The 12,599-nt window shown below is 37.7% G+C and overlaps 1 protein-coding gene across 1 annotated transcript in view; it reads left to right on the forward strand.

Moving 5' to 3' along the window:
- The window catches only part of DICER1 (dicer 1, ribonuclease III), a 40,781-nt gene that overhangs the window by 3,528 nt on the left and 24,654 nt on the right, over positions 1-12,599 (forward strand). The window contains exons 4-13 of the mRNA XM_054970968.1: positions 781-915; positions 3,835-3,995; positions 4,275-4,443; positions 5,957-6,429; positions 8,268-8,400; positions 9,410-9,652; positions 10,276-10,430; positions 10,852-10,984; positions 11,730-11,805; positions 12,285-12,424. Of these exons, the coding sequence (XP_054826943.1) occupies positions 781-915; positions 3,835-3,995; positions 4,275-4,443; positions 5,957-6,429; positions 8,268-8,400; positions 9,410-9,652; positions 10,276-10,430; positions 10,852-10,984; positions 11,730-11,805; positions 12,285-12,424 (1,818 nt within the window). The remainder of the gene's footprint in view (positions 1-780; positions 916-3,834; positions 3,996-4,274; positions 4,444-5,956; positions 6,430-8,267; positions 8,401-9,409; positions 9,653-10,275; positions 10,431-10,851; positions 10,985-11,729; positions 11,806-12,284; positions 12,425-12,599) is intronic.

The raw sequence follows: 12,599 nt of genomic DNA on the forward strand, positions 1-12,599 counted from the left end.
CATCTCTTCCATGGGAAACCCAGAAGTAACATCATTCCACTGAAAGAATTGCTGAAAACTGGTAAAACAATGAGTTTCTGGCGATTCCTGGAGCGTGGTGACATCACTCTCAGGTTTTCCCAGAAATAATGTAACACTGATCAAAGGAGTGGTGGTGGGCAATGAGAGTTGGGGACAGTAGATCTCTCACCCCAGTGGGTAAGTGCATCCCCAGGGCATGTACTACAGTAACTAGGGCCTGGAAGGAACATGGTTCCACCTCTTAGTAGTTCAGTGTGTTGTCCTCTGCACATGCACACAGAAGCTTTTGTAAATTAGGTGTAATAGCTTCTAACAAATTAGGTGTGAGAGAGATGACATCTTCAGTGGATTCTGTTACATGTGGTGTGCTTAATGTAAAATTGATATTGCATTGAATATGTCCTTGTTGTTAAAATGGCAGTCATGTGGCTAGTTTCCCCTCATAACAACATAGGGACATTCTGTGCTTCCCTGCCCTATTCCACCTTACTAGTTGCAATGCATGAAGTAAGTTTTATTACACATTAATGGGGCAGGGGGTAGGAAGCTAGGCAAACACTTTTAAGTGGGACCTCCGTTTTTTAATGACACAACAGTCTGGCCATTAGGCTAGGTAGAATTGGAATAAGGTGGTAATCAGTAGAGTGCCCTCTGGGTGGAGTTAATGATGTTTGCATAGACAAAAAAAGTTAGACATTATTATTGCTGCCTTGCTATACAAATAACCTTTTAAAAACCTTACTTTTGTTCATATTTCAGGTTCTGGTTATGACCTGTCATGTTGCTTTGAATGTTTTAAAAAATGAGCATTTATCCCTGTCAAACATTAATCTTCTTATTTTTGATGAGTGCCATCTTGCAATCCAGAATCATCCTTATCAAGAAATTATGAAGGTAGGTTATATATGTGTGTATTTTGTGCCATCAAGTCACTTCCAACTTATGGTGACTTTATGAATTTAATTTAATGAATTTAATGACCTTCAAAATGTTCTATCATTGACAGCCTTGTTTGCATCTTGCAAACTGAAGGCTGTTGGTTCCTTTACTGAGTCAGTCCATCTCATGTTGGGTCTTCCTCTTTTCCTACTGTTTGCCAATTTTTCTAGCATTACTGACTTTTTTGGTGAGTCTTATCTTCTCTTGATGTGACCAAAGTATGATAGCCCCAGTTTAGTAATTTTATAGGATCCATTTCTTTGCCTTTTTGGCTGTCCATGGTAAATTGTTAAACTCTCTTCCAGCACCATATTTCAAATGAATCAGTTTAACCTTCATCAGTAGTCTTTTCAAATCTTCACGATTTTCTGCCAGTAATGTGGTGTCACCTGCAAATCTCAAATTATTAATGTTTTTTCCCACCAGTTTTCATTCCACCTTCATGTAAATCTAATCCATATTTCCTTATGACATGTTTAGATTGAACAGATAAGGAGATAGAATATATCCTTGTTGTTTGACTCCTTTGCCAGTTGAAAACCATCTTGTTCCCTCATGTTCTGTCCTAACAGCAGCCTCATGTCCAGAGTACAGGGGGCATATCAAAAGCCAGATGTTGTGTCACATCAGATTATTTTAAACCTATACATATCTTTCCATGATTCACACAGACAAAAGCTTTGTTGTAATCTATAAAACATAAACTGACTTTTCTTCTGAAATTCTCTGTTATACTCTGGCAGCCAATGTTAATGTGCAGTATGATGTCTAATGCCTCTTCCTTTTCTGAATCCACCTTGAAGATCTGGAACAAGAAATGCCAGATGTAAAATTTTGTTGTAAAATTATGAGAATTACTTTGCTTGCATGGGAGATTAATGCAATGGTCTGAAGATTTGGATGAATACAGTTTCTGTAGGATGTGTGACCCATCTGTACATCCTGACTTTTCACTGTTGGCATACAGATCATAAGTCAAACTGAAGGATTTGCGTAATATGCACTAACACTTCAGTTAACCCTTTTCTGTTATTCTAGCAGTAGTTAATTCAGTTCCTCCAGTGAAGTACCCTACCTCTTCCTTCTACAAATGCTTTGGTATAAGATGGGAAATCTGCTTGTGGGGAAACAAATGCTGCTGGAATGAATGCAAAAAGGAATAGAGCCTGCACAAGCGAAATAAGCACTAGCATTAGTTTACAATGAGTGCAAAGTTTCTTGTAGAGACCAACTGTGACTGGAATTACTATTCTGTTGCCACCACTTGTAGTGGCTGCTGGAGCAAGAATCTGCTAATGTAGGAAGAAAGGGCTCCCTCCATTAAGAGGGTCTGGCATTAGGTGCTGTATTAAGTGTTGGGAGCCTCCTGTGAAACTGTCAAATGGGTGAGTTGGCAGAGAAATTATTGTGACTCTCTTACTGGCACCCAATGTTAAAAAAAATGAGGGAGTAATTGTTGTATGACATTGTACAGTAAAACTAGGACTTCAGTTAATACTGTACAGCCCTTTTGTGGAACATTAGATTACTTTGTTTGAAACTATGCAGTAGGTAAATGGAGCTTATAGAGGTTGCCTGGTCTGACCTCATATCAGGCTGCAAAATTGCTGTTAAGCTTTTTACAAGACTAGCATCACTTTTTTATTGCTGAAAGGAAAAAAAAAGATTGTTTTATATATGTATGTATGTATGTTCTTCTTGTTGCCAGAGGCTCAATTCTTTCTATAAATCCAGTCCATTTTCCTTCCTTAGCTCAGTGCTCTCTGTAGGCTGTTCCCTGCACTCTGCTCAACCAATTTCCCCTCATTTAAAAAAAGTTGGCATTGGAGATATCTTCCCTTGCCCAATAAACCAGCCTTTGTATTCTGTGTCCCCATATTCTCTATCTGTGCGATCTGGCCTGTTTGGGTGTCTATAGTTGTCCCACTGAATGTGTTATGTTCCATGAATATCTGAACGTGATCATGAGAGTTGTTAGTAACCTTGTTCCAAATTCCATTATGGAATTTGCTTATTTTAATCTTTCATTAACTACTATTTTCCAGGTTAGTTTTTCTGCTGTGTTGCTTCTTGGATTTGGTTGCAGTATTGGACTGAAAATGTATTAAGAAATAAGAATATTTTATATGTTACTGGCTGAAAGTCGTATGAACTAAGACATTGGGATGTTGTTATGTAAATCTACACCCACTGTTTAGGAGTGTGAATGTTCAAACATCATTGATTTTTCTTAAGAAATAATCTGGTAGGTCTGGATTGCTTCCTGTCCTGGGTCCCTTGATAGCATTTCGGTCTACTAAAGCCCAATATGAGAATCTATTGTAGTGGTTAGAGTGTCAGACTAGGATTTGAGAGACCTGAGTACAAATCCGCATTCTGAAAAGGGTTTACCACAGGCCAGTTGCTCTTGGCCTCCCTCACAGTGTCAGTGTGAGGATAAACTGGAGAAGAGGAAATAATATAAGCTACCCTGATCTCCTAGGAGGATCAACATGTGCTAAATAAGCATGCATACTTACTCTTCCCCTTTATGGAGGCAATGGCTACAGCACTCCAGTTTGATATACCAGCCCTGTTCAAACAAAGTCATTAGTCTGCATCTCTGGCACTGCCATAAAACTGATTTTTTTTTGTTAGTTACACTTGACTCCTCAAGCAGATTTACTCACTTCCAAGTCCAGTAAAGACAATGGGCATAGAAACGTTTAACTCTCTTTAGGATTATGCTGTAAGTACCTCAAGCCCCCTTAGTTGAACACTATGAACTGTGCAGTTCTCCACTGTTGACCACTTTTTTTCTCCCCAGCTTTTGGGTGGCATCCCAATGCATGAGCAACATTAGCTTCTTTAGGAGTCATTTGGTTTATTTTTCAGCTCTGTGAGAGTTGCCCATCGTGCCCTCGAATCTTGGGATTAACAGCCTCCATTTTAAATGGGAAATGTGATCCCGCAGAGTTAGAGGAAAAGATTCAGAAACTGGAGAAAATTCTGAAGAGCAGTGCTGAAACGGCGACTGATCTTGTAGTCTTGGACAGGTATGTTTTGATCAATTTGATGTTCACTGAATGCCATTTATAAAAAGTTTCCAGTGTTGTGGTGGGGAGACTGTCTGATCCAGAAGCGTTCAGCTAGCATACGTGAAGTTAATGTGTTTAAATACGTTTTGATGATGTAAGATGAAGTTGCTTTTTTATCTTCCTTTGCAGATCAGGCAGACAACCCTCCTGCCAAGTCTGCTATTTTCTTATGCTTTAAATACACACCTCAGACATTAAACATACTGTTGACAAGAACGTTTGTTTTTCATGCTAAAGGTATACTTCTCAGCCATGTGAGATTGTGGTAGACTGTGGACCATATATTGACAAAAGTGGTCTCTATGAAAGACTGTTAACTGAGCTGGATGATGCCCTCAGCTTTTTGAATGATTGCAACATACCTATACATTGTAGAGACAGAGATTCTACCTTAATTTCTAAACAGGTAAAGGTGCACGTTGATCATTTTGCTTAATTGTAATTTATTTCTAGTTCTTTGTTTTAAAGATGTTTTATTTTCAGTATGATTCTCAGCTGGGCCTATAGAAAGTCTGTCTTCTTCCCTCTAGATATACTGTATGTTTTCTTTTCATGCTGCATGACAACTGGTACCCATTAGTAGCTAGCCAGTTTGAAAAATCTGCATAAGATCTCTGATTTCTATAGATAAAGTATGGGAACCGGAACTTGTGCTTCAGATAACAGAAGACAGATAGCTGAGCTCTCCTGATGTGTTTCTAGAGTCAGTGCAGCCCACATCTACTTCCTTGATGGACCAAGGCTGTGCACGTCATAGAATGTGTCCTTTTATTTGCCTGATTTGAGTTTTATTTAACAATATCTGAAAGGTAATAAATGAGCAATAGAGTTTGCAGCAAAGACTAATACAGAAATTACCAGCACTTTTTCTAGTGTGCTAATTTGGCAACTGCTTTGCTCAGCCCCAGTTCCAGGTAATTTATGAACAAATTAAATAGCACTGGTCCCAGTATCAATCTTTGTCGGTCCCCACTGCTTACTTCTGTCATTACAAGAACTGTCCATTTATTCTTACTTTTTACTTACTTATTCTTTACTTTTTACTTTTGTTTAACCAGTTTTTAAACCATAAGATAGCCTCTTATCCTGTGACTATTAAGTTTATCCAGGAGTCTTTGGTGAGGAACTTTGTCAAAAGTCTTTTGAAAGTCTAAGTAAATAATGGCTACTGGGTCACCCTTATCTACATTCCTGTTCACTTTCTCAAAGAACTCCAAAATATTGATGACATTAGGACTTGCCTTTGCAGAAGCCATTCTGGTTTCAACTCAACACTGTGTGTTCCTCTGTGTTCCTTATAATTCTGTCTTTGTTAAGTTTCTATTAATTTGCCTGGGACAGATGTCTGTCCTGATATTTTTAGCTCCTTTATGCATTGATATTCTAACAAGTTTAATTTCTTATTAAATGAAAAGGAATGGAAGTTTGTTAAAAATAACAAAAAAGAAACATGCTTTAAGGGGACAGATGCTGAACCAGATCAGCACTATTTAACATGTGTGATGTCTCCATGGTACGGCTGTATTCCTATAAAAGGGATATCTTTGGCATGGCACCTGTGACAGATATGTATCCAGCATTGTTGTGTTTGTTGAAAAGAATTCAGCATTAAGAATTTTCCACATGCTCATTTATATAGCTGCCATGTGGGTTTCTTTAACACTGATCAAGTATAGATGCAATCCAACTTAAAACTATACTATTACTGATATTTGGTGGTGTTGTATATGGTTCCTTCTAAAATGAAATGTATGGTGAGCAATAAGTCCTATCTCAGTCTTTAGGTTACGTACAAAGAGATTTAGTACTTACGCATTCAGAACAATTATTTTCCTTATATACTGTTTGAGGGGCTCTATAGAAGTTGTGTGAATTACTGGGTTGTACTAAACTGACAAATAGCATTTTATTTGCCGCAGATACTGTCAGACTGTCAAGCAGTGTTGCTTGTTCTGGGACCTTGGTGTGCAGATAAAGTAGCTGGAATGATGGTGAGAGAGCTACAGAAGTACATTAAACACGAGCAAGAGGAGCTGCCCAGGAAATTTTTATTGTTTACAGACACTTTCCTAAGGAAAATACACGCGCTCTGTGAAGAGCACTTCTCGCCTGCCTCACTTGACCTGAAATTTGTAACCCCAAAAGTCATAAAACTGCTTGAAATCTTGCGTAAATATAAGCCCTATGAACGGCAGCAGTTCGAAAGTGTTGAGTGGTATAATAATAGGAATCAGGACAATTATGTGTCTTGGAGTGATTCTGAAGATGAGGATGAGGATGAAGAAATTGAAGAGAAAGAGAAAACAGAGACTAACTTCCCTTCTCCTTTTACTAATATTTTATGTGGAATAATTTTTGTGGAAAGAAGATACACTGCAGTTGTTCTAAACAGGTAAAATAAAATGGGAGTATTAATAAAAGTAATGCTGGTTACAAAAAAAGTTGATTAAATTGTTCAGGGATTATGTCCAGCTAGTCTTTTGTTGTTTTTGCAAATTGATATCAACCAACTTGATACATGGAGGAAAACATATCCACAGTATAGTGTACAAGCACAATAAAACCAGTATTTACTAATTCTGAATACAATGGGGTGGATCATGCCCCCACTTGCTACTCCGCTGAGCAGAATTTATTTATTTAAACATTTATACCTAACCTTTCCTTTTGGCTCAGGTTTGAAGCTTTCCTCCACATTAGTGGCCCTTCACTGAAGGAAGAGCCATGTAAAAGGGGGAAGACTTCTTGGAAGGTGGTTGGATCCATCCCAGTATTATTTTAGCATATTCCAAGGTGGTGAGGCTGTGATGTTTGTCCTGTGAAATATGCTGTCATCAAGATCTGAATGTTTCTCATAGGAGCTCATTAGTAGTTTTGGCCTTAAGTAGAGTGAAAGGTAAAAGATGAATAAGAGGGAAAAGACATAGATATTTGTACGATATTTATATGATAACATATAAATAATAAATATGTAGATATTTATATGATAACATATAGAAAAAAAACCCTTGCTATATTGTTTTTAAAATCTCCCAGGAGGAGGGGGTTGTGCAGCTTAATGCATTCTTCCTTCATACTCTGAAACACCAAAACTTCATCAAGTCATGAGTTTCAAAAACAAAAACAAAACACAATTAAAATAATGAATACATTATTACTTTTTGCTCTCAATGAACTTTTAAAATTCCACTATAGCTTTTGGATAATTGCACTTGTATGAAAATGAATACAGGTACCGAAATAATTGGTTTCCACATAATTATTCACCGTAACGAACTTTATAGAAATGAAGAAGGAAAGGACACTATAGGAAGTACTACACTGAGTTCTTTTTACTCTGGAAGGGAGGTTGGTGTGTATAGCACAACTCAAACTTTCTTGGACCAAAGATGATTCTAGAAAACAAGAAGTGGAGAACTCTACCGTAGACAGGGGAACTCTTGCCATTTAATATTTTCAATTCCAGTAATTGTCTCTTGTAAAACACTTCTTAGAACTTGAGGATTAGCCATCTCATTAGCTATCCAGCAGCAAACCATGTGAGAATACATATTTTGGCAGTGACCGTTGAGAAGGAAAATCAGCTGCCTGCAAAGAGTACAAGGAAGGAGAAAACCATCAGTGCAGCAGTTTCTTTGCTTTCTCTGGCAAGTGAAGGAAGCACAGCAGATGTAAGAATGAATAGACAGTGGCTCTCTCCTCGCCAGTAATGTGGGGTGAAGCAAGGGCTAGCCGTAGCTGTTTGTAGTGACTGCTGCTGGAACCATAGGCCACTAAGAGGCACAAGAATGTCCGTATACATGATTTCTGTTCTTTTAAGAAAAAAATTGCCCGGTTGTCAGGATCAGGGTCTCGTTTCAGTGCATGGTGGGTTATATAACCTCTTAAGCTCTGTAAAGTCCATTACTTCTGTTCTCAGACCTTGTTGAAAAAAAAACCTTGCAATTGACATGGTACTCAGTATTTAAAATGATACCTTCTGCACTTCAGGAAAAATGTGTAAAGCTTTCCTTGTCAGTATCAGTTATATACTAGAGTGTGTATTTGTATAGATGTGCATGTAGGAGGTTTTTACCAGTTTTTAGAGAGAGACTAAAATGGCTCCTTGTGCCTCGATATAAAACATATATGAATGCACACATCCATTAAACTTCCATTGTCAAATGAACAATTAGTATTCAACATTTTCTTCACTGCATGTGAGTTCTAAAACTCATATATTGTGTTTAGGTTGATAAAAGAAGCTGGCAAGCAAGACCCAGAGCTGGCTTACATCAGCAGCAATTTTATAACTGGACATGGCATTGGAAAGAATCAGCCACGTAGCAAACAGATGGAAGTAGAATTTCGAAAGCAGGAAGAGGTAACTTTAATGAAAATAATTGTCCAAAAATGCTGTATAGTTTCACTTGCATTTGAAGCCTTTGCCAATTCCAGGAAATTCCCCTGCTTGAGAGTCTTGCATAGTTGTTGGTGAAGCTCTTATTTATTGATCAGCCTCTGTAGAAGGAATGTGTTTTAGTTTATAAATCACATGTATGTTTGGTTTTAAAACATAACTAATAAAAATGATGTATGGATCAGTCATATCATTTGTAATGTGAAATAGGCTAAATTTTTATGTCCCTTCTGCGATAATTGCAGCTTTACTGCTTATGAGCTTAGGTTTGTGTTGAATATACTTCAGAGTAAAAATCTGTATTTGTTTTTGATCGTTAGTCGTTTGTCAAAATGTTGTTTTAACAGCATGACTCTAGTCTCTGTTAGGTCACTGTGAATATCCTCTTTCTGTTTTTGAAGATTTGCTATGATTTTAATTCATGTGTTTGCAGTGTCTTATTAGTAAATGAAAAAAAAAAAACCCACCCAAAAATATCACCATTGTATAAAAAATACCTTTTAGATTTTATCTATACAAGATTTTGCATTAATGAAAGCTTTGGTAAAAGTGCTACTCTGTTTCCATCGTGGAAGCATACTTTCTTTTATGAAGGAACAGAACATTGTCCCATTGTGGGGTATTAGGGTGATGTGATATGTCGCATCTCTTGATGTGTAGCCATAGCTATTCTTTGGTCTGATTTCAGGCATTGGTTACCCATGTCAAGCCAGTAGGTTTGTAGCAACATTTTGCATATTTTTATGTCAGTTCATTTTATATTTTAGCAGTCTTTAATGGCTAGATTATTTATTTCTTAATAATTAATTAAATTGTTTAACGTTTTGTATTTAAGCATTGAATTTTTAATTTATTTGTTAAAATATATTACAGTCAATTATTTTAACTTTTGAAGTACTTCTTATTCATTTTTTGTCAAGCTGATGATTTTGTAACTGCACATAGAAATATGTCTTCTTGGTTACTTTTGTAGGTACTTAGAAAATTTCGAGCACACGAGACCAACTTGCTCATTGCCACTAGTATTGTAGAAGAGGGTGTTGACATACCAAAATGCAATTTGGTGGTTCGTTTTGATTTGCCCACAGAATACCGTTCATATGTGCAGTCCAAAGGAAGAGCCAGGGCCCCTATCTCAAATTACATCATGTTAGCAGATTCAGACAAAATTAAAGGTTTTGAAGAAGATCTGAAAACCTACAAAGCAATTGAGAAGGTAGGTATGGAAAAAATTGGACTGAGTCCTTCATGGAAAGCTTTTGCAGAACTCTCAGATAACAAGAGAAATGGGAAGAAGATGGCGTTTATTTACTCTTATGCCCCAAATGAGAAAATGGCTTCTTGAAAGAAACATTGTGAACTTAGGAAAGAGTAGACTTGAGTGCTGGAGAGCTGGTGCGGTACGAATCCAGATTTAACACAGAATGAGGCTTTGACAAGTGGCAGGAGAAAAGAGCTAGGCCAGAAGGCTTATAAATCTGTTCAGGGGGGATGGTGGTGAGCAAGGAGGAGAAGCCACAGGGCTGTCTACAATAGCCTTTATTTGTACTCTGCCTTTCTCACCAAGAATCAAGGCAGACTACACAGTGTGAGTCAGTACAGTCAATTTCAAAGACATTTCTATAAACAATGTAATAGGGTTGCATGCAAATTTGCAAAAATTTAAAACCAACAGGAACCCAATATAGAGTTGAAGAAATGCTGAAACTGAGCATAACACAGCATTACACACACTAAGAGTCTTGTATGTTATGAATATTATCTTCGCTCCTTGTTACAGTTTTATGGTAGTGCTAGCTGTAATAGAATCCTTGTCATTTTGTCTGTTTTTTTAATCAGATCTTAAGAAACAAATGCTCAAAATCTGTCGATACTAGTGAAACAGAAAATGAACCCATTGTAGATGATGATGATATCTTTCCGCCATATGTTTTGAGATCAGAAGATGGCGGTCCAAAAGTCACAATAAACACTGCTATTGGACATATCAATAGGTAAGCTTTTGTTCTCACTGGAGGTATGTAGGTGACTGGGCAAGGAGGAGGAAGGGAATCTGCTGAATCCCCCTGCCCAAACCGTGGCTGAAGCAGCAGTGCTTGGGGTGGACAAGGAGGTGGGGGAGCCTTTGCCGCTGCCCCCATCGCCACCACCTTAGTAGCTACCATTGCAGTTGTAGTGCTGGAGGTGGATGGGTGAGGAGAGGCAGGGGAGGCGGAAGACCAAGTGAAATCCACTCCTCACAAGAGGGGAGGGGAGAGTGGTGGTGAGCTGCCAGACAGGTTGATGGGATTCTCCCTTCCTCATGAGTCACCACTTGTATACATCTTGTGAGACGAAATATTCTCCTAATTCTGCAAACTAGCCATATAGTACAATTTTTAGAATAACTTTCCCCCCCTCGATTTTGCATCATAGGTACTGTGCTAGATTGCCGAGTGACCCGTTTACTCACCTGGCTCCTAAGTGCAAAACTAGAGAACTCCCCAATAACACATTTTACTCAACACTTTATCTTCCGATCAATTCTCCTCTTCGAGCATCAATTGTTGTAAGTACTTGTGTTTGTGTGGTTATTTATCCTTTGTAGATGAATTTTCCATTTCCACTTAACTTTACTAGACTTCGCTGTAGTGCTAGGCACAGGCCTGTTGTGCTTCTGCTAGGAAACCTGATCCCATGGATCTCCAGAGGCTTCTGGGTTCAGGCCATGGTTTGCAGCAGGCAAAGCTTGCTTTTGTCGAGTGACATTATACCAAATACTGACATTCCTAGAGATTCCTGAGTCACCTTAATGACTCTCCCTACTAGGCAAGCAAAACAATATTTGAGTGGAAGATGTATACTGTGCCAGTGACAGTGGAAGTATTAAGGCTCTGATTGTGGTCCTGGTCACATTTCCTGTTACCAGCTTTCTTCACGTAAGGGCTAACGAGATCTATAAAGGAAAATATATTTCCATTCACATTATTGTTTATTTGAATAATGAAAGTGTGTTATGGCCCACACTACAATGCCGTATATTGTGCTCATTGCACCTTCTTACATGGGCAACATAAATTGCATTTATATATTCTCTGTAGGGCTTGACTTGTTCAGATTAGTATTTTTGAAAGTTTTATTATTATTGTGACATCTGTTGTCATTTATTTGGGAACTGATGTCTTCTTTTGAGGAGATAGTTGCTTAATTAGTGAAGCAAAAGATGTTTGTTGAATCAAATTGTGATTTGAGTGTTTAATGTTTTAGCAAAATGCAGCATGCTTAATTTTAGGTTTGCTTCAATTTATTTCTAGGGTCCTCCAATGAATTGTACAAGATTAGCAGAAAGAGTTGTGGCTCTTATTTGCTGTGAAAAATTGCATAAAATTGGTAAGTAATTTTGAAAGCAAAAGTCATTATCTGGCTATGAAAATATGAAAGAACAATAATGCTTAGTGTATAATTCTGTTAAATCACAGTAATGATTCCATATATACTCTAACCTGTATGATTTAGCAATCCTTGTTGCAACTTATTACATAACAGCTGCTAAAAATATTTGAAGTGGTTGAGGAAATAACAGAAGGAATGTTGGTGCTGTTACTTTAGATGGTTTTTAAAACCTCAATATCTGAAATTTGGCTGGTGATGTAACTTAGTCCGCAAGCTGTCAAAAGCTGAACTTTTATGCACAGTCACTTGTGAGTAAGTTTCATTGAACTTGGTGTCACTACTTCATGGTAAATATACATAGGATTGCTACAGGTATTATTTTCAGACACTTAACATTATAGTTTGGTGTCTGTTTAACAGTAACCTTTTAGCAAAGCTATTGAAGTTTTACTATTTTATTACTTGATATATTTTAGGTGAACTGGATGACCACTTGATGCCTGTTGGGAAAGAGACAGTGAAATATGAGGAAGAACTTGATTTGCACGACGAAGAAGAAACCAATGTTCCAGGGAGGCCAGGCTCCACAAAACGAAGGCAATGCTACCCTAAAGCTGTTAGTATAGTTCTGTGCTCTTGCTGCATTTGGTTGTTACTGTGGTGGTAGAACTGTGTGTGTTTGTGTGTTAAGTTTCTGACTTTTATGGCAAAGGATGACATGAATAAGATGAAGTTTTTGGAAATCTAGGGTTCTAGATACAGTATTGTTTTTATTAGCGCACACTTAACAA

This window comes from Eublepharis macularius, chromosome 2, assembly GCF_028583425.1.
Source record: "Eublepharis macularius isolate TG4126 chromosome 2, MPM_Emac_v1.0, whole genome shotgun sequence".
NCBI classification, from domain to species: Eukaryota; Metazoa; Chordata; class Lepidosauria; order Squamata; family Eublepharidae; genus Eublepharis; species Eublepharis macularius.